Source organism: Crotalus tigris, unplaced genomic scaffold, assembly GCF_016545835.1.
Source record: "Crotalus tigris isolate CLP2741 ecotype Arizona unplaced genomic scaffold, ASM1654583v1 scf7180000020104.566533, whole genome shotgun sequence".
Taxonomy (NCBI): Eukaryota; Metazoa; Chordata; class Lepidosauria; order Squamata; family Viperidae; genus Crotalus; species Crotalus tigris.
Window position 1 is genome coordinate 260,218 of NW_024097859.1, and position 20,131 is coordinate 280,348.

Here is a 20,131-nt window from a genome sequence, read left to right on the forward strand (position 1 = left end):
CTATTCATTCATCTCTCCACAAATGCGTTGTTTAGGAAGGGGAAATGAGCTTCTCTCAACTTTCTGAGGCTGTACAGCCAGTCCTCAACTTACAACTACTCTTTTAGAGACCACTCGAAGGTACGCCACTGAAAAATGTGACTTATGACCATTTTTTCACACTTAACCACCATGGCAGCATCCTCGTCATCACAAAGTTCAGACACTTGGCCACAGACTCTTATTTACAACGGTCGCTGTGTCCTGGAGTCACGTGATCCTCTTTTGCAACTTTCTGAGAAGCAAAGTCAAGGGAGGGGAAGCCAGATTCATTTAGTGACGGGGTGACTCACTTAATAACAATTCACTTAACATCTCTGGCGAGGAAGGTTGCAACATGAGGCAAAGCTCACTTAAGAGCTGTCTCACTTAACGACATAAATTTTGGGCTCGGTTGTGGTTGTAAGTAGAGGACTAAAACCTGAATGTTTTTATTGACGAGGGGGGGGAGGCAAGAAATGAGTTGAGCCCAGCCTTGGGGAAGGCAGGGTGGGCTTGCCAAGCCTCAGCAGCCCCCTTGCCTCCCCCATCTCTTGCTCCCGAATGCCTCAGAGGGGGGGGCAGGCCGCCTAATCCCGCATTAAAATATCTGGCCGCGGAATTCTGGGAGTTGAAGTCCGCGAGTCTTAAAGCATCCAAGGTTGAGAAACGGGAACGAGGCAGCTGTGCGGGCGATGCGGGCGGCTCTGCTGCCACCTCCTGGCCAGACGGGCGTACGGCAACCTTCCCGCCGCTAATGCCTCCGCTGCGCAATCCCGGCTTCAAAGGCTCCGCGCGAGCGGGAGGGGAAGCTCGAGGGCATCTAGTCCAGCCCCCCTGCGCGGTGCGGGAACTCTTCTCAATCATTCCGGCAGCCCCTCGATTTGAAACCCTCCCGCGAGGGGGAGTTGAGTCATCCGTCCATCGATGGACGGCGACTCTCAGCGACCCCGCGGGACAGATTTGCCCCACTCCCCAAAGAGGGTCTCTCTCTCTCTCTCCCCCCCCCGCCGCGTAGTCTTTCAGGCCCTCCAGCACCGGAATCCCACCCCCACCCCCCACCGCCCCCTTTGTCAATAAATTCCTCCCAATTTGCAGGCTGGATCCCCTCTTTCCAGGTCTTCTCTCTCTTTCAGCACATCAGAGATGCCATCCAGCCCGGGCACGGTCAAAAAAGTCAAGATGGAGGCCGCACAACCCCTGCCTCTGACACGCATGGCCCCCGTCCTGCGACCCGGGCCCCTCCCTTGACTTTGTGGACACCCCTCTCCAGCTTTTTGCTCCCTCCCTTCGCCCCCTTGGGCGGAAAGCCCCCCCGCCTGGGAATTCCTGTCCTCCCCCACCAGCTCCCGCTGCCCCCCCCCGGATGCCCCCCTCGCCCGCTGCCAGGAGAGCCTCTGCCTGCCGCCGCCGCCGCCGGGCACTGCCAGCCCCGCCGCTCTTCCCGCCCCCTTCCCAGCCCCACAGCCCAGCGGCCGCAGCAGAAGCAGCCCGCGCCTCCGCTGCCTCTGCCCGCACTTTCCGGCGGGGGCCACGAAAGAAGGGGGTCTCCGGCAGCGCCCCTCAGCCAGGTAGGGGCCTAGGCGGGGTCTGGGCGGGGAGGGGCTGGCGCCCGGGTCCTCACCTGCTGGCCGAGCATCTGAGCGCTCCGGAGTGCGACTTTTTTTTCCCCCCCAAGGTGAGCGCGGGGCGCCGACTGCAGGGATCAGAGGACCCCCGAGAGGAGATTCTCTGCCCGAATTCGCTGCTAGGACTTGGCCTTCGAAGGCCGGGCAGGTGGGCTTCGTCCCGGTGGGAAGGGGGGAGACCCAGACCTCCCCCCCAAGAACAGGCTCCTGCGCGTTAAGTGTATTCGTTTAGTGATCGCATTTATTGGCCACCCATCTTACCGTGGGGTAACTCTAATAATAATAATAATAATAATAATAATAATAATAATAATAATAATAATAATAACAACAACAACAACAACAACAATAATAATAATAATAATAATAATATCAATTGCAAAAGGCGGCCTTACTAGGAACTGCTTCCATCCTGCGACGATATCTGTAATACCATCAAACATCCACATCTGCCTATCCCAGGTCCTGGGTAAGGACTCGATAGGTAGACAAAATGCCAAATCCAGTCTGAACATCTGGCTGACTGTGCGATGATCCATAATAATAATAATAATAATAATAATAATAATAATAATAATAATAATAGTAATGACTCGATAGGTAGACAAAATGCCAAATCCAGTCTGAACATCTGGCTGACTGTGCGATGATCAATATAATAATAATAATAATAATAATAATAATAATAATAATAATAATAATAATAATAAAGTTGGAAGGGACCTTGGAGGTCATCAGGTCCAGCCCCCTGCTCAGGCAGGAGACCCTATACCATTTCGGACAAATGGCTGTCCAGTCTCTTCTTAAAAACCTCCAGTGTTGGAGCATTCACCGCTTCTGGAGGCAGGTAGTTCCACTGGTTCATTGTTCTGACTGTGAGGAAGTTTCTCCTTAGTTCTAGGATGCTTCTCTCCTTGACTTTAAAATTTCTGTTTCAATGCCAATTGCATCTCACTGACAACTGTCTATTGAATATTTAACACCACCAGTGTCTCAAGAAGCAGGAAGAACCCAAACTTCACTTTCAAAGCCGTGCCGTGCCCTTGGCTATTCCTGGAGACTTTGGACAGAGACACTCCCGTGTGGACTCCTTGACCCGGGTACCTGAATCCAATCCTGAAAAGCTTTTCCAGGTCAGGCTCAGTTCTCAAGCTCCGTGCGTAGTCCCAGGGCTCCTTCAGCAGCCCCCCCAGCCCCCCCCAGCAGATCACAGGGATCAAAGTGGCAGAAAATGCCCAGGAGGTGTTCCAGCTGGTTACTGAACAACAAATACACAAAGGAGGCCTTGAGTCTGCAGCTGAAGTGACCTAAAATTGCTTTTTCGTGCAGGGTGCTGGGCTGCCAACTCCTCTCCAGCTCCACTCAGATTAAAGTTCGCTTCTCCGGGATCCTGGCGGGGAGGGGGGGGGTCCCTGGGACACTGCCTGGAATTGTGACCTGTTGGAATTTATTTATTTGGGTAAGGTTGAGGTTTTGCAATTTAGCGCCAGGGCAAAGGCCTGTTAAAGGCACAGGGGACCACATTAGCCTGCAATTGCTTTATCTGGATTTTTAATGGTTTTTTTTTTTCCAACTTTGGCAACTTTAAGACCTGTGGACTTCAATTCCCAGAATTCCCCAGCCAGCAGACCTTAAAGTTGCTGGCTGGGCCACCCCTAATTTAGTGAGTCTTCTCTCTCTTTACAAGCTCACTTTCTCCTCATACTCCCTTCCCCCCAGCCCTACTGAGTCCCCCACCCCAGCTTCCCACTGCCAGGGTGCATTTTTTAAGTGCCCTGCCTGGCTGCACCCTACTTTTTCCACCCTAGACCAAATAATTAATAATCATCAACATCATCATTCATCATCATCATCAATATCAATATCAGGAAGGCTTACTGACTACTGGAGAGACCAAACGGGCCTACAAGAAAGACCAAATGAAGAACAGAATAGAGGCATGGGAAGACAAAGCACTACATGGCCAATACATGAAAAAAAATAGCTGGGAAAGCAGATAATAACAAGACCTGGCAATGGCTAAGAACAGGAAAATTGAAGAAAGAGACCGAGGGACTAATTCTGGCTGTACAAGACCAAGCCTTAAGGACAAATGCATACAAAGTCAAAATTGAGAAGACAGCAACAGACAATAAGTGCCGCCTATGCAAAGAAGCTGAAGAAACAGTGGACCACCTGGTAAGCTGTTGCAAGAAGATTGCACAGACTGACTACAAGCAGCGGCATGACAAAGTAGCAACAATGGTGCATTGGAAGATCTGCAAAAAATATCATTTGCCTGTAAGCAAAAACTGGTGGGATCATAAAATAGAGAAAGTCATAGAAAATGATCAAATTAAACTGCTCTGGGATTTCAGAATTCAAACAGACAAGCACCTGTAACGTAACACCCCAGACTTAACAATTGTCGATAAGAAAGACAAAAAAGTCTGGATAGTGGACGTGTCAGTGCCTGGAGATAGCAGAATAGAAGAGAAAGAACTGGAGAAGATAACAAAATACAAAGACCTACAAATAGAAATAGAAAGACTGTGGCAAAAGCAAGCAAGGGTAGTACCAATAGTCATAGGCTCCTTGGGTGCAATCCCAAAACAACTGGAGCACCACTTGAACACCATTGGCATTGACAAATTCGCTATTAGTCAATTGCAAAAGGCGGCCTTATTAGGAACTGCTTCCATCCTGCGACGATACCTGTAATACCATCAAACATCCACATCTGCCTATCCCAGGTCCTGGGTAAGGACTCGATAGGTAGACAAAATGCCAAATCCAGTCTGAACATCTGGCTGACTGTGCGATGATCCATAATAATAAAAATGGAAGGGACTTTGGAGGTCTTCTAGCCCAACCCCTGCTCAGGCAGGAAACCCTAATTCTGCCCAGCCTGTCTGAAATGCCTCTCTCTGTGCCCCCCCCCCTGCAGCCCCCTCCGCTGGCAGCAGAGCCTCTGCCCCATGGACCTGAAGACGGTGCCAGCCTCCCGCGAGCCGGGCTGGTATCTGAAGCTGATGGACCCCAATGTCAAGGGCTCCTCCTACGCCTGGCTGGACCCCTCCCGTCTCTACTGCCACTCTCAGGTGTGGGGAGGGGCCTCAGGAAGGGGGGGCTGGGGACGGAAGGAGGGAGGGAGAGGGGCTTCCTCCCTCTCTTGGGGTCTTCTGCACCCCCCCCCTTGATCTTCTGTTCCCTCCACGGGGATGAGCCTGGGCCGTGCCATTCACCAGGACGGCTGCCACAGCCCGTCAGTCACCAGTCAGAGCCTGACAAGTGTGTGCATGGCTGCCCCATCCCCTGTGGCTGTGAGTTGCGGACCAGGTGTGCCTGGCTGCTCCCCCTGTTGCTGTGAGTTGTGAACCAGGGGTGCAAGGCTTTCCCCTTTGCTGTGAGTTGTGAACCAGGTATTTACCTGGCTGCTTCCCCTGATGTTGTGTTGTGAACCAGGTGTGCAAGGCTTCCCCCTGTTGCTCAGTTGTGAACCAGGTGCGCAAAGCTTCCCCCTGTTGCTGTGAGTTGTGAACCAGGTGTGCAAGGCTTCCCCCTGTTGCGGTGAGTTGTGAACCAGGTGTGCAAGGCTTCCCCCTGTTGCTCAGTTGTGAACCAAGTGTGCAAGGCTTCCCTCTGTTGCTGTGAGTTGTGAACCAGGTGTGTGCCTTGCTGCTCCCCGATTGTTGTGTTGTGAACCAGGTGTGCAAGGCTTCCCCCTGTTGCTGTGAGTTGCGAACCAGGTGTGCCTGGCTGGTCCCCCTGATGTGTGTTGTGAACCAGGTGTGCAAGGCCGCCTCCTTTGTTGTCCTGAGTTGTGAACCCAGTTTCACAGTCCCTGCCTGAAGTCTATCATTAACAGAGTCTAAGGCAGGGGTAGGCAACCTTGGCTCTTTTATGACTCGTGGACTTCAACTCCCAGAATTCCTGAGCCAGCCATGCTGAGGGACAGGGAGAGGTTTCCAAGCTCAGCCATGCTGGCTCAGGAATTCTGGGAGTTGAAGTCCACCAGTCATAAAAGCCAAGGTTGCCTAGCCCTGCCCTAGGCCGCTTTATGACTCATAGACTTCAACTCCCAGAATTCCTGAGCCAGCCATGCTGAGGGGAAAGGGAGAGTTTCCAAGCTAAGCCATGCTGGCTCAGGAATTCTGGAAGTCCACGAGTCATAAAAGAGCCAAGGTTGCCTACCCCTGGTCTAAGGTGTCTACGCTTAAATATTCTTGCTGGATGGGATAAATTTAGCACCCTGGATGAGAAGCCACCAGTCTTAAAGTGGCCAAGATTGAGGACCCTTGCATGCCATCCTTGTAGCAGGTGTGTGTGTGTGTGTGTGTGTGTGTTAGGATGGCATCCTAACTCTCACACACGAGCATCACAACCTTTGCGAGTCTTGTGGCTCTTCCACGGTTTATATTTCCCATGCAGTTATCCGAGTGATTCATTAAATGTCGGAATCTGGACGGAATAATGAAAGCAGCAGCTCAGCCACTACTGGAGAAATAAAGGGAGACAACCTCAGACCCTTCTCAGGAGGACTTTTCTGTGGGTCTGGGATAGCCGTACCCCCCCACACACACCCACGCAACTGCCCCCTCCTCTTCTCTTCTCTCCCAACAGGCCTTGCTGGACTGCGTTGAAGATTTGGTGCAAAGGTTTCGGGACGATGCCATCGACCTGGTGGTGGGGATTGACGCCATGGGGTTCATCCTGGGTACGTCTCTCTCGCTTCTCTTTCACTCCCCTCAGCCACGTCCTCAGCCCGGGGGGAGGAGACCCCCTTTGACGGGGCAAGCCACTGGAGGACAAACAGATAGCAAACAAACTCCTCTTCCTCCTAGCACGGATGATGTTCCCTAGTTGGGTCATGAAACGTCTGCAAGGAAAGCACCCAACTCAGAGAGCACCAAGGACCCTGCAGTCCTCCTTCTCCTTCCTCTCCTCTTTCTCCTCCTCCTCCTCCTACTACTACTACTACTACTAGTAGTAGTAGTAGTAGTAGTACTTTTGGCAAACCTCCACCCCCTTCTAGCACTGAAGATGTTCCCTAGTTGGGTGATGAAACGTCTGCAAGGAAAACCACCCAGTTCAGAGAGACCACTAAGGACCCCACAATTCTCCTCCTCCTCCTCCTCCTCCTCCTCCTCCTCCTCCTCCCTTCTAGCCCTGATGATGTTCCCTAGTTGGGTCATGAAACATCTGCAAGGAAAACCACCCAGCTCAGAGAACACGCAGGACCTCTCATTTCAACCCTGAGCTACAAAGATTCTCCTTCTTTGGGACACTGAGTCACTCTCCGGCCAGTCCCCTCCCTGCCAAGTGACTCTCGGTTGGCTGAATTCTTGTCTCAGGGTTGTTATGGCTAGGAAAAAACAGGGAGAAAAGCAGAGGTCAGCAACCATTAAGCCATGGGCCCACCTTCCCTAGTGGCTTTCAAGTGGGGCCCTTCGGACACCTGCTAAGTGTGGCTCCCTGGAGTCAGGGGTGGGTCTAGATGACCTCTGAAGTCCTTCTAATTCATCATGTAATGATTCTAGGAAGGATGGAAGAAATAGCTTACTAAGGACCGGGATCTGGGGCTCCTCCCCACTCTTCCCTCTCACCCAGGTGCTGCCATCGCCGTCACCCTCCAAAAAGGCTTCGTGACCATCCGGAAAGCTGGCCATCTCTGTGTCGAGACTCGCACCCAGACCTACCGGGACTACACAGGCTGTGAAAAAGTGATGGAAACCCGCACAGACGCCATCAGCCCAGGTAGAGGATTCCTTCTTAATGACTGATTAAATTTGCAATTGGATGCAATTCTGTGCTCCTTTGCTAGCTGGGGGCCCCTCTGTTGGGGGGGGGCACTGCCAGAGGGAGCCTCTGCACAGACCACAGCCAGAAAGTGGGCTGGAAAACTCCACCTCCACCTGCCGGGACCCCTCTCAAGGGCTGGGGGGCGGGCAGGGGAACAGCTGGGTGAAAAAGACTCCAGACCCACCTTGCTTCTGCCCCCCTCTCCAGGTGTCCGGGTCCTGCTGGTGGATCAATGGGTAGAGACAGGGGGCACCATGCAGGGTGCCATCCAGCTGGTGGAACGCCAAGGCGGTGTGGTGGCAGGTAAGGACGGGAGGGGGCACCCAGGATGGATTTCTTCCCCATGTTTGGCCTGAGGACTAGTCATTGAAGCCTCCACCTGCAGTGGCAGTCTACCTTAGCAGCTACAGCCCAGCAGGGGTTCTTAAATGCATTTCACAGCTCCCAGTGCAGACGCCATGTTCAGAAATAATAATAATAATAATAATAATAATAATAATAATAATAATAATAATAAAATACAAAAACCTACAAATAGAAATAGAAGGCCTGTGGCAAAAGCAAGCAAGGATAGTACCAATAGTCATAGGCGCCTTGGGTGCAATCCCAAAACAACTGGAGCACCACTTGAACACTATTGGCATTGACAAATTCGCTATTAGTCAATTGCAAAAGGCAGCCTTACTAGGAACTGCTTCCATCCTGCGACGATATCTGTAATACCATCAAACATCCACATCTGCCCCTCCCAGGTGCTGGGTAAGGACTCGATAGGTAGACAAAATGCCAAATCCAGTCTGAACATCTGGCTGACTGTGCGATGATCCACAATAATAATGATGATGATGATGATGATGATGATGATGATGATGATGATGATGATGATGATGATGATGGAAGGGACCTTGGAGGTCATCTAGTCCAACCCCCTGAGGTAGATAGTCTACCTCAGGCTGCCAGATTCATGTCATCCATTTTTTTTTGTAATCTGGCACCTTCCCAGTGTGTTAAAACTGGTGGTCCTCCCGGCCCACCCAGAGGGCACCAGGTTGGAGAACAAGGCTGCAGGCCTAACAAAGACAATTAGGGGGCCGGAGGCTAAAACATATGCAGAACAGTTGCAGGAATTGGGTCCATCTAGTTTAATGAAGAGAAGGACGAGGGGTGACAGGGTAGCAGGCTTCCAATGTTTGAGGGGCTGCCACAGAGAAGAGGAGGGGGTCAAGCTGTTCTCCAAAGCACCTGAGGGCAGGAGAAGAAGCAACGGATGGAAACTAATTAAGCAGAGAAGCAACCTGGAACGAAGGAGAAATTTCCTAAGAGTGACAATTAACCAGTGGAACAGCTTGCCACCACACAGTGCTCCAACACTGGAGGTTTTTAAGAAAAGATTGGTCGTCATTTGTTTGGGATGATCTAGGGCAGGGATAGGCCACCTTGGCTCTTTTATGACTGGTGGATTTCAACTCCCAGAATTCCTGAGCCAGCCATGCTGAACGGAAAGGGAGGTTTCCATGCTGAGCCATGCTGGCTGAGGAATTCTGGGAGTTGAAGTCCCCGAGTCATGAAGGGACCAAAGTTCCCCCATGCTGACTCAGGAATTCTGGGAGTTGAAGTCCACAAGTTATAAAGGGAGGCCATAGTTCCCCCATGCTGGCTCAGGGAATTCTGGGAGTTGAAGTCCACCAGTCATGAAGGGGGGGACATAGTTCCCCCATGCTGGCTCAGGAATTCTGGGAGTTGAAGTCCACCAGTCATAAAGGGGCCAAAGTTCCCCATACTGGCTCAGGAATTCTGGGAGTTGAAGTCCACCAGTCATAAAAAAGCCAAGGTTTTCTTATCCCTGATCTAGAGTAAGAGTTTACAATAGTGGCGAATACCTGTAGCTTGAGTGTAGGATGGGGGCGGAGATTCGTTCTCCGAGCTTGTGGGTTGGTTTCTGAACGTTTCATTGCCAGGCTAGGTAACATCTTGTCAACCGTCCGTCTGGCAAATTCAATATTGAAGAAACTCTACGCTTCTGAGGTGCCGTAAGTGATCATCTTTATTGAATACACATCCTGGTGCTGAAGAAGCAAAAATCAACTCTTTAAAGTTTCCCACGTGAAAATCTGGTTAGTGAACGATATAATACTATATAATACTATATCGATATAATACTATATCAACCTATAATAATACTTCTTCCAGACACGCAATAAAGCAATTCTTAAAATATGAGATTTAAAAACCTGGTCTACTTTTTTATTATAAATTAAATACGCATGCCATCCATATAGTAAATCCTATCCCTCAAGAGAAAGTATATTTTTATTTATTAAGTTAAGCCGATCACTAATCAAAGTTAATACCACCGGATCGTAATACAATTTTAAATTAGGTGCCTTAAGTCCTCCTCTTTCCCGTGCATCTTGTATAATCTTAAACTTAACTCTTGGTTTTTTCCCTGCCCAAATAAATTTATTAATGCCCTTCCGCCATTCATCTAAATTAGCATCTTTTTTTAAAATAGGTATCATTTGAAACAAAAAAAGAAATTTTGGTAGAACATTCATTTTAATCGCTGAAATTCTCCCCAGCAAAGATAATTGTAATTTTTTCCAATCGTTTAAATCCTTTTGCACTTTTGCCCATAATGTCTCATAATTATTCTTATACAATTTTATATTAGAAGCTGTGATATATACTCCCAAATATTTAACCTTTTTCACTATTTCAAAACCTGTTAACTAATATTTCCTTTTCCCTCATAGTCATATTTTTTGATAATATTTTAGTCTTATTATTGTTTACTTTAAAACCAGAAACTTTCCCATATTGGGTTATAATTTCTACTAAATCTATAACCGAATAAGTCGGTTGAGATAAAGTCACAACCAAGTCATCTGCAAAAGCTCTCAATCTATAATCATTTTTATTTATTTTTATTCCCTTTATTTTAGATGATTCACGAATTTTAATTAATAAAATTTCCATTGTTAAAACAAACAACAACGGAGATAATGGACACCCTTGTCTTGTACCCTTTTTAATTTTAAATACCTCTGTTAACCCCCCATTAACTATGATTTGAGCCGATTGTTGTAGATATATAGCCTTGACAGCATATAAAAACTTATCCCCAAAACTCATTTTCTCTGCAACTTTCAATAAAAATTGCCAGTTTAACTGATCAAAAGCTTTTTCAGCATCTATAAAAATCAAAGCTGCAGGAATTTGATTATTCTTATCCAAATACTCAATTAGATTAACAATTTGTCTTACATTATATTTCATAAATCTTCCAGTTATAAATCCAGATTGATCACTATGAATCATTTGTTTCAAAACATGCATTAATCTATTTGCCAATATTTTGTAAAAATCTTATAATCTGTATTCAAAAGAGATATAGGTCTATAATTCTTAGGCTGAGTCAAATCTTGATCCTCCTTTGGAATCAACGATATAAAAGCTCTTCTCCAAGATGGAGGCACTTCTGCTCCCAACAGAATGCTATTAAAGAGTTCCTTTAATGGTTCTATCATTTCTTCAAATAAGATTTTATAATACCTAGCTGTTAGTCCATCTGTACCAGGAGCTTTATCAATCTTCAATTGTTTAATAGCAAAAATAATTTCTTCAGAAATAATTGAACCATTCATCTCATTTCTTTGGTCATCTGAAAGTCTAGGAAAATTTGCAGATTGCAAATACTTATCTATATCTGAAACTTGTATATTTTCACTAGCATATAACTTTGTATAAAAATCTAAAAAACTCTTTTTAATCAGGTTTTGTTGATAAACCTCTTTACCTTTATAAACTATTTTATCTATAACCCTTGATTTCTGTTTCTTCCGTAACTGATAAGCCAGCCACCTGCCAGGTTTATTTGCATTACAAAATGCATTATGTTTCATATAACTTAAATTAATTGCAACCTGATCAGCCATTAACATATTAAATTGCTCCTTCAACATATTTATAGAAACTTTTAAACTATTATCCAATGGGTTCAAAATATAAGCCCTCTTTTTCATTTTAATCTCTTCTTCCAACTCTTCACATTTTTTTGTCTGTTTACGCCTATGCGCATTGTTCATATGAATCAAAACCCCTCTCATATAAGCTTTGCTGGCATCCCACACCATAGCCATTGAAGTACCTTTATGCATATTCAAAGCAAAAAATTCCTTCAAATGTTCTCTACATTTTTGAGAAATCCCCTCGTATCTAAATAAATTCTCATTCAACCTCCAAGATCTTCTACTCCCTTCTTCAGCAGATAACTCCAACCATACAGGACTGTGATCCAACAAAGTCCTAGAAAAAATCTTGGCATTCTTAACCCTAGAAAAGAGATCAGTAGTAATTAGAAAAAAAAATCAATTCTAGAAAACGATTGATGCCTGTCCGAGAAAAAAGTATAGTCTCTATCTTCCATATTCCGTTCTCTCCAAATATCTCTAAGTTCCAAATCATCCTTCAAATCAAAAAAAACTTTAGGTAATTTAGCTTGATTAGAAGATTTCGTAGATCTTCTCTTGTCCTTACTAGCATCTATAACTCCATTCCAGTCCCCCATCATAATAACAGATTTATAATCCAACTGAGTCAGTTTCTGATGTATCAGCTTATAAAACTGCTTTTGTTGTTGATTAGGAGCATACAATCCAATAATAAGAAGTCTCTTGCCATATAATGCTAGATCAATAATAACATATCTTCCTTGTGGGTCAGAATCAATTAATTTAGCAGATAAATCTTTCTGCACATAAATAACTACCCCCCCTTTTTTTTCTCCGGAGCAGGAGCTATAAAATGTGATCCTAACCGTGAGTTAATCAAATACTTTTGATCCTTCGAAGTAATATGAGTCTCTTGCAAACAAACAACATCATTCTTATGTTGTTTCAAATAATGAAATACTTTCCTTCTTTTCTGTGGCGAATTCAGGCTGTTAACATTCCATGTCAGAAACTTTGCCATTTTTAATGGCCTGAAGCCTCCGGACCACCGCTTGAAGATCTGCAGTAGAAGATCTTTTCCGTCTTGTCCCTCCCACGGGCTCTGAAGTAGTCACATCCTGTACTGTAGATCCAGCCTCCACTTCTTTCTGTTCCTTTTCTTTACGTCTGTAAGCTGCACGAGTCATTCTCTGCCCCTTTGGGGCCTCTTTTATGTCCAAACATTGTTGAGCAGACTCCTGTAAGTCACTTACAACTAATGACATTGCGCCTTCAGCCGGCAGTTTTTCCAACTTATCTTCATCTCTCTTAGATCGTGGAAATGGTGGTGAACCTGCCTTCAGGACAGAAGTATAAAAATCTTTCGCTTTTAAAATTGTATTAAGCCTATAACGTGTCCCAGCATGGTTCACCACTATTCCTACAGGTATTTCCCATCTAAATTGCACCTGTCGTTTTTTAAGCTCCTCTACCAAAAAAGCAAACTCTTTTCTTCTTCTGAGGATTTTTGGAGGAATTTCTTTTAATATTATAACATCTTGGGCTGCAATTTGAAATCTCTGCTTGTACAAAACCTGTATAATTTCGTTACGAAGCGATCTTCTAGAAAAGTAAATAACCACATCTCTTGGTAAATTTCTCTGCCTCGCAACCCATGAATTAACTCTAAAAAAATTTTCTATCTCTTTCAGAATTTCCTCCTGTTCACATTCCAAAATTACAGCCAAGTCTCTGGATATTTCTTCTCTCAGATCCTCTTGCAAGTTCTCTTTCAGACCTCTTATTCTCAAAGCAAACTCCATATCTCTATATTGTGACATAATAATTTCATCCTGTGTCATATCAATTTTAATTTCAACTTTATCAACTCTATCTTCTAATTTTTCAACATTTTCCACAACGTCATCCACACGGTCATCAAGACGTTCTATATGAGAAGCAAGTCCTTGAAATGCAGACACAATGTCTTCCCTCATCTCTCTATTTTTACTCTCAAAAAGCTCCGCCATTTCTTCTTTGATCTGTCGTACTGTTTGCCCCAAGGCATCCTGTGAATCTTTAAGTGTCAATGCATGCGATGGGGGAGAGGGCGGGGGAGATTTAGGCTTGGTCTGCTGTATCACCAGAGAGGAAATTGAGGTTTTAGGAAGAACCGAAATTCCAGGACGTTTTGAAGCCATTTTCAGACTATTTTTTTTAAAAAAACCACTTCTTATAAATCTTGTAAAATCTTAAAACCAGCACTTAAAGAGGAAAAAAAAGAGAAAGTCCAACTAAAAAAAAAAGATTCTTGTTTTTTGAATGACTGCCAAAATCCATTACATTGTTTAAACTTTGTTACCTTTAAAAGTGAAAGTCCATCTTAACGATGTCTGTTCAAACAAAAAGACAGCATTTCTGCGCCATTTTCTGCTCGTCCTTTTATTAAGATTAATAGATGGAGAAGTTTCTTTAATTCTCCTGAGTTAAAGTCCCAAATTATCACAATTCTAATTTCTCCTGCTCAGCTCTGTCTGCTTTAAATTTACTCAGTTTTCTCTTAGAAAGCAGAAGTGGAAGCAGCGTCTAGCTTTGTTCCTTCGAAATCAGAACAAAGACCTCCTGGGGTGTGGAGAATACCACGGACTCCGAAGGAGTTCTCACCCTTCGACCCCCCCCCCCAAAATTATGGGGGTCATGGGGAACTCAACTTCTATCCGGGCAAGCTCGCCTCCTCCCCTTTTCCTGAGGAGAGAGACTTCAAGCCCCGAAACAGCTGTTGATCGCCGTTTCCGCAGGCTTTGACACATTCCCAGGGCCCACGGCTAAAGAAAAGCCGCAGCTATCACCACTATTCTATTCTATTCTATTCTATTCTATTCTATTCTCTGTTCTGTTCTGTTCTATTCTATTTTCTGTTCTCTTCTATTTTATTCTTTTTTCTATTCTTTTTTCTATTCTAGTCTATTTTCTTTTCTATTCTATTCTACTCTATTCTATTTCTATTTTCTTCTATTCTATTCTGTTTTCTATTTTCTTCTATTCTATTCTGTTCTATTTCTATTCTACCTATTCTATTCTATTTTCTATTCTCTTCTATTTTCTATTCTCTTCTATTTTATTCTTTTTTCTATTCTATTCAATTCTACCTATTCTACTGTATTCTATTTTCTTCTGTTCTATTCTGTTTTATTTCTATTCTACCTATTCTACTGTATTCTATTCTATTCTATTCTATTCTATTCTATTCTATTCTATTCTATTCTATTCTATTCTATTCTATTCTATTCTATTCTACCTATTCTACTGTATTCTATTTTCTTCTATTCTATTCTGTTCTATTTCTATTCTACCTATTCTATTCTATTCTATTCTATTCTATTCTATTCTATTCTATTTTCTATTCTATTCCATTCTACCTATTCTACTGTATTCTATTCTATTCTATTCTATTCTATTCTATTCTATTCTATTTTCCTATTAAATTCTATTCCTTATTTTAATTCTATTCTATTCTATTCTATTCTATTCTATTTTTCTATTAAATTCTATTCCTTATTTTAATTCTATTCTATTCTATTCTATTCTATTTTCCTATTAAATTCTATTCCTTATTTTAATTCTATTCTATTCTATTCTATTCTATTCTATTCTATTCTATTCTATTCTATTCTATTCTATTCTATTTTCCTATTAAATTCTATTCCTTATTTTAATTCTATTCTATTCTATTCTGTATTCTCTCCTCTCCTGTTCCATTTGATGGATTCCACTTTTTCAGCCATCATTGCCTTTGCCATCTTTGGGGCCACAATAAACTGCATAGTCTCTTTATGGCTCCCCATTTTTAGTCTCACTGGTTCAGGCAGGCAGGTTGCAGGAACACTACACACACACACACACACACACACACACACACACACACACAGAGTGAACGAGCCATCGATCTACTCAAAGTTCATGGGTTGCTTCAGTCTCTTAAGCCTTCAGTCCCCGCGAGTCCTCCACTTTCAGGCTGATTAAGCAACGGGGTGCACCCCGACTCTAGAAGGGCCGTGAAGGACCCCCCCCTCTCTCCTGACTGGGGGACTCCCACCTCCTCCACCTGGGCAGCCAATGGGGCGTGGCTCCACTTACCGTCGGACCGTCTTCCCCCTGGCTGTCGCTCTCGTAGAAGACCACTCCAGGCTGGTCGGGGGTCGGACTCCCCTCGCTTGATTCGGGGGAGACCTGCACGACCTCTGGTGCCCCGCCCGATCTCTCATTTGGAGTCTTGGGATGGCTCCGGCCGTCGAGGCGGGTCGGGGGGCCGGGCAATTGACCGCCCAGTGGTCGCCTTTCCCGCATCGGAAGCAGGCTCTGGCGGGGCGGCGCGGACCCCCTCTGGCGGTGGGCGGAGGGGACCCTCTCCCTTTTCTTGCTGGCGGGCGCTTTTAGTAATAGTAGTAAAGTTGGAAGGGACCTTGGAGGTCATCTAGTCCAACCCCCTGCTCAGGCAGGAAACCCTAAACCATTTCGGACAAATGGCTGTCCAGTCTCTTCTTAAAAGCTTCCAGTGTTGGAGCATTCACCGCTTCTGGAGGCAGGTGGTTCCACGGGTTAATTGTTCTCACTGTCAGGAAGTTTCTCCTTAGTTCTAGGTTGCTTCTCTCCTTGATGAGTTTCCACCTGTTGCTTCTTGTCCTGCCTTCAGGCGCTTTGGAAAATAGCTTAATTCCCTCTCCTTTATGGCAGCCCCTGAGATACTGGAAGACCGCTATCATCGTCCCCCTCGTCCTTCTCTTCATTAAACTAGACATACCCAATTCCAGCAACCATTCCTTATATGTTTTCCCGGCCCACGCTCCTTCAGCTCCAGCTCCAGCGTGCTGGCCAGTCGGGACCAGGCTGGGAGGCTGTCGGGGAACCCCCCCGAACAGGCAGCCCTGGTACATCTCCCTGCTCAGCCCGTCTCGGAACTGGCAGACCAGCAGCCGCTCCGGCCACCCCCGCAGCCTCCGGGCTATCCTGCGGAACTCCCCGAGGTACTCCGCCACGGATCGGTTGCCTTGCCTTACGGAGTACATAGCCAGTTCCGCCCGGCGGGTCAGGGTGGGGTCCTCGAACCGTTCCCGCAGCCCTTCCAGGAAAGCCTGGACGCCCCCCCAGCTCCGGGGCCCCCACGTCGTGGAGCGCCATCATCCGTTCAGCGGCCTCCCCGTCCAGGCTTTCAGCGATCGTGCTCACGCGGGCCTGGTCGTCTGGGAAGGCGGCTCCGTACCTGCCCAGGTAGATCCGCGCCTGGCTCGGGAAGTAGGCGAGCTTCTGCGCTTGCCCGTCCAAGGTGGGCCTCAGGGCTGGGGGCTCATGGCCACCCCGAACCAGCAGGTAGCCGGGTGGCAGCCAGACCACCTGTTGGGAGCCGTAGGCTGGAGCCCCTCACACTGCAGGGGTCGTTGGGAGTCTTCAGGCGGCCGCAGGTGGGCTCCCTGGTGCTCCCCCGCCCCCTGCAGCCCCCTGGCGTGCCAGGGTCAGCACCGCCGGCTGAGGGTGGGGAGGGGGCGAAGCTGCAGCTGGGGCCGCCGTCCGCGCTGCCCCTCCGGCTGGGGGATCTGGCCCGCTCCATTCCTCGCAGCTCCAGCCCCGACGCAGCCCCCCAGGCCGGGGGTTTCGCACGTTCTGCTCCTCGCGTGTCCAGTTCTCCAAACTTCTGTTGCAACTGCTCCACCGAGGGGCTGCGGGGGGCGGTTGGGGGGCTCCATCCGGCTGATTCCTCCCACCCGCCGGCCCCCCTTGGGCTGGGCTGCCGCCGGTGCCCCGCGAGGAAGGGTCAGCCCTGCTTGGGCTGAGGTCTGGGTCTTCTTTTCCGCCCCCCGAGGTCCTTATGCCACCCTCCTCTAGGGAGCCTCGGAGTAGGCTGCGTTCACAACTTCACGCGATTTAAGGTCAACCGTGTGGCTAGCGAATTCAATTATGAGATGGTATAGGATAAGTCCTCCTGCTTGAGCAGGGGGCTGGACTAGAAGACCTCCAAGGTCCCGTCCAACTCTATTCTATTCTAATATTGAAGAAATTCTACCCGCTTCTGGGTTGCCATAGGAGATCAACTTTATTGAACACACCTCCCGGCGGTGAAGAAGCAAAATCAACTCTTTAAAGTTTCCCACGCGAAAATCTTGTTAGTGAACGCTGGCTTTTCCTAACTCCCGCCTGCCCTGTATTCACGTTGCCCAATCACATCCTCTCCGTTTGTTGTGGGAACGGTCCACGTCTCCATCAGACACCTGCTTCGGGTGACCTTGGGTCTCACGCTGTGGGAACTGGTTCTTGAGACTCCCGTTTCTTTTCCCAGGCTCTCCCCCCCCCCCCCGTTTGTATGGCAAGCTGGGTAGCGAGGGAGGTTAGGAAGCATCTCAGCAATTCAACCTTGAGGTGTCTTCAGCGGAGTTTAGGGGACACCTCTCTGCTGAAGATGTCACCTAGCCTGGTAACGAAACATTTGGAAACCAACCCAGAAGCTTGGAGAAGAAACAATGGTTGGAAACTGACCAAAGAGAGAAGCAACCTGGAATTAAGGAGAAACTTCCTGACAGGGAGCACAATCAACCAGTGGAACAGAAGTTGCCTCCAGAAATCGTGGGCGCTTCAATACTGGAGATTTTTAAGAAGAGAGTAGACATTCACCTGTCTGAAATGGTATTCTCCTGCTTGAGCAGGGGGCTGGACTAGAAGACCTCCAAGGTCCCTTCCAGCTCTGCTCTGCTCTACTCTACTCTGCACTCTACTCTCTACTCTACTCTATTCTATTCTATTCTAATTCTATTCTTACATTCTATTCTATTCTAATTCTATTCTTAATCTACATTCTATTCTATTCTATTTTCTATTCTATTCTAATTCTATTCTATTCTTACTCTACATTCTATTCTATTTTCTATTCTATTCTTTTCTATTCTAATTCTATTCTATTCTAATTCTATTCTATTCTTATTTTAATTCTATTCTATTCTATTCTATTCTAGTCTTATTTTAATTCTATTCTATTCTATTTTATTCTATTCTATTCTTATTTTAATTCTATTCTATTCTATTCTATTCTATTCTATTCTATTCTATTCTCCCTCATAGGTTAAGAGTATCTATCCTTGGGAACTTGAAGACGTGTGGACTTCAACTCCCAGAATTCCCCAGCCAGCAAAGCTGGCTGGGGAATTCTGGGTGTTGAAGTCCACACGTCTTCAAGTTCCAAGGTTGGACACCACTGGTGTAAAGTTCCTTCCTTGAGCAGGGGGGTGGACTAGAAGACCTCCAAGGTCCCTTCCAATCCTGTCATTCTGTTATATCTCGTGCTGCTGCCATGTGATATACCGAGCTGGCCTTCAGGTTCTGAAGCCGGACCTCTGACGAGCTGACCATCCAGCCAGCTCTGACCCTTTCCCCCTCTGCCTTGTAGGTATCGCTGCCATTTGCATCGAGGACAGTGACGGTGGCTCCTGGCTGAAATCCCGCTACAAGTGGTCCCACTGCGTGCCCCCTCAGCTGATGCCCCAGTTCAACGCTCACTGGCTGGATTCCTTCCAAACTTCCCCGCCGAGCCTCCCCAGCCAGGAGCAGCCACAAGGCCACCCGAGCCACGTCTTTTAGCAAGCACACCCGGGGGCTGACAGCAACCCTGCTTAGCCTGGGCCCTCTGTGGCCCCCAGAGTCCCCCCCCTTCCACACACACAGATTCACCCCTCCCCCCAGCAGCTTCTCTGGTCCAAGCTCAACAAATAAACTTCCTACCAAACCGTGGGTATGTTTTTATGAAGGTCTATACAGCTAGTTCTCCATTTATAACCGTTCATTTAGTGACCGGAGCTACGAAAAGGGACTTACGGCCCTTTTTCACATGTACGACCGTCGTAGCCTCCCACGGTCACGTGATCAAAATCCGGACGCCTGGCAACGGACTCATATTTATGATGGGTCACGTGATCCCCTTTCAAGGGACATCTGACCAGCACAGTCAATGGGGGGGGGAGAAAGAAACGCCAGTTTCACTTAACGACCGGGTGACTAACTTATTTAATTATTTGCTTAATTATTGACTTATTTATTTATTATTTACCCTGTAGATTTCTGCCTTAACCCACTGCGGGGATTCACTTAAAAGCTGCGGTGTGCTGGTCAGAGTATAGAGCAGCGGTTCTCAACCTGTGGGTTGGGACCCCATTTGGGGTCGAATGACCATTTCACAGGGGTCACCAAACAATGCAGTCCGCCATTTTTCCCCCCTTTTCCTTAGCTTTGCTACTCCCTTTGGAGTAGCTTTTGAAAGCCAATAGAATAGACTCTCTTGAATAGAGTGTAATTCTATTGGCTTTCAAAAGCCAATAGGAATTGTCCAGGCTGTCTCTGCCCTGCTGAGCCTGCCAAAAGTCCCATTCTACAAACGGTTGCTGCACCAGTTGAGTAGTCCTCGACTTACGACCAGTTGAGTAGTCCTCGACTTACGACCGGTTGGGGGGGTCGCGGCATTAAAAAGGTTGAGAACCACTGGTATATAGCTATCTTAGGAATTAAGGACTGTCCCCTCAAGGTATAGCCTTCTGGGTAATGTAGTTTAAGTTACCTGGTCATTTCTGTGTTCGGACTGGCCCCTGGGAGGGACTTCGGTTTAATTAACCAGATTTCCTGGCTACGTGCCAGCCAGCCAGGTCTTTATGAATTCCAGCCACGAGAACTGTTTGCTTCGTTAGCATGGAAGAAACTATCTTTTTGTACCTGCGTGCTGGGGTACAGATTATGCAAAGG

General features: G+C 46.7%; 1 protein-coding gene across 3 annotated transcripts; it reads left to right on the plus strand.

The window, feature by feature from the left end:
• Positions 1–1,451: 1,451 nt before the first annotated feature.
• On the plus strand, positions 1,452–19,123 carry LOC120318170 (adenine phosphoribosyltransferase-like). Of its 3 annotated transcripts, XM_039365528.1 has the most exons (8): positions 1,465–1,589; positions 1,697–1,794; positions 2,636–2,779; positions 4,573–4,726; positions 6,249–6,342; positions 7,236–7,382; positions 7,635–7,730; positions 18,789–19,123. In XM_039365528.1, exons 4-8 carry the CDS (start codon positions 4,604–4,606, stop codon positions 18,977–18,979), a joined length of 651 nt encoding a protein of 216 aa, XP_039221462.1. In that variant the 5' UTR covers positions 1,465–1,589; positions 1,697–1,794; positions 2,636–2,779; positions 4,573–4,603; the 3' UTR covers positions 18,980–19,123. The 3 variants fall into 3 exon arrangements, with proteins under 3 accessions (XP_039221463.1, XP_039221462.1, XP_039221464.1); XM_039365529.1 differs by lacking the exon at positions 1,697–1,794 and having other exon boundaries at positions 1,452–1,589; XM_039365530.1 differs by lacking the exons at positions 1,465–1,589; positions 1,697–1,794 and adding an exon at positions 1,590–1,696.
• Positions 19,124–20,131: the final 1,008 nt, after the last annotated feature.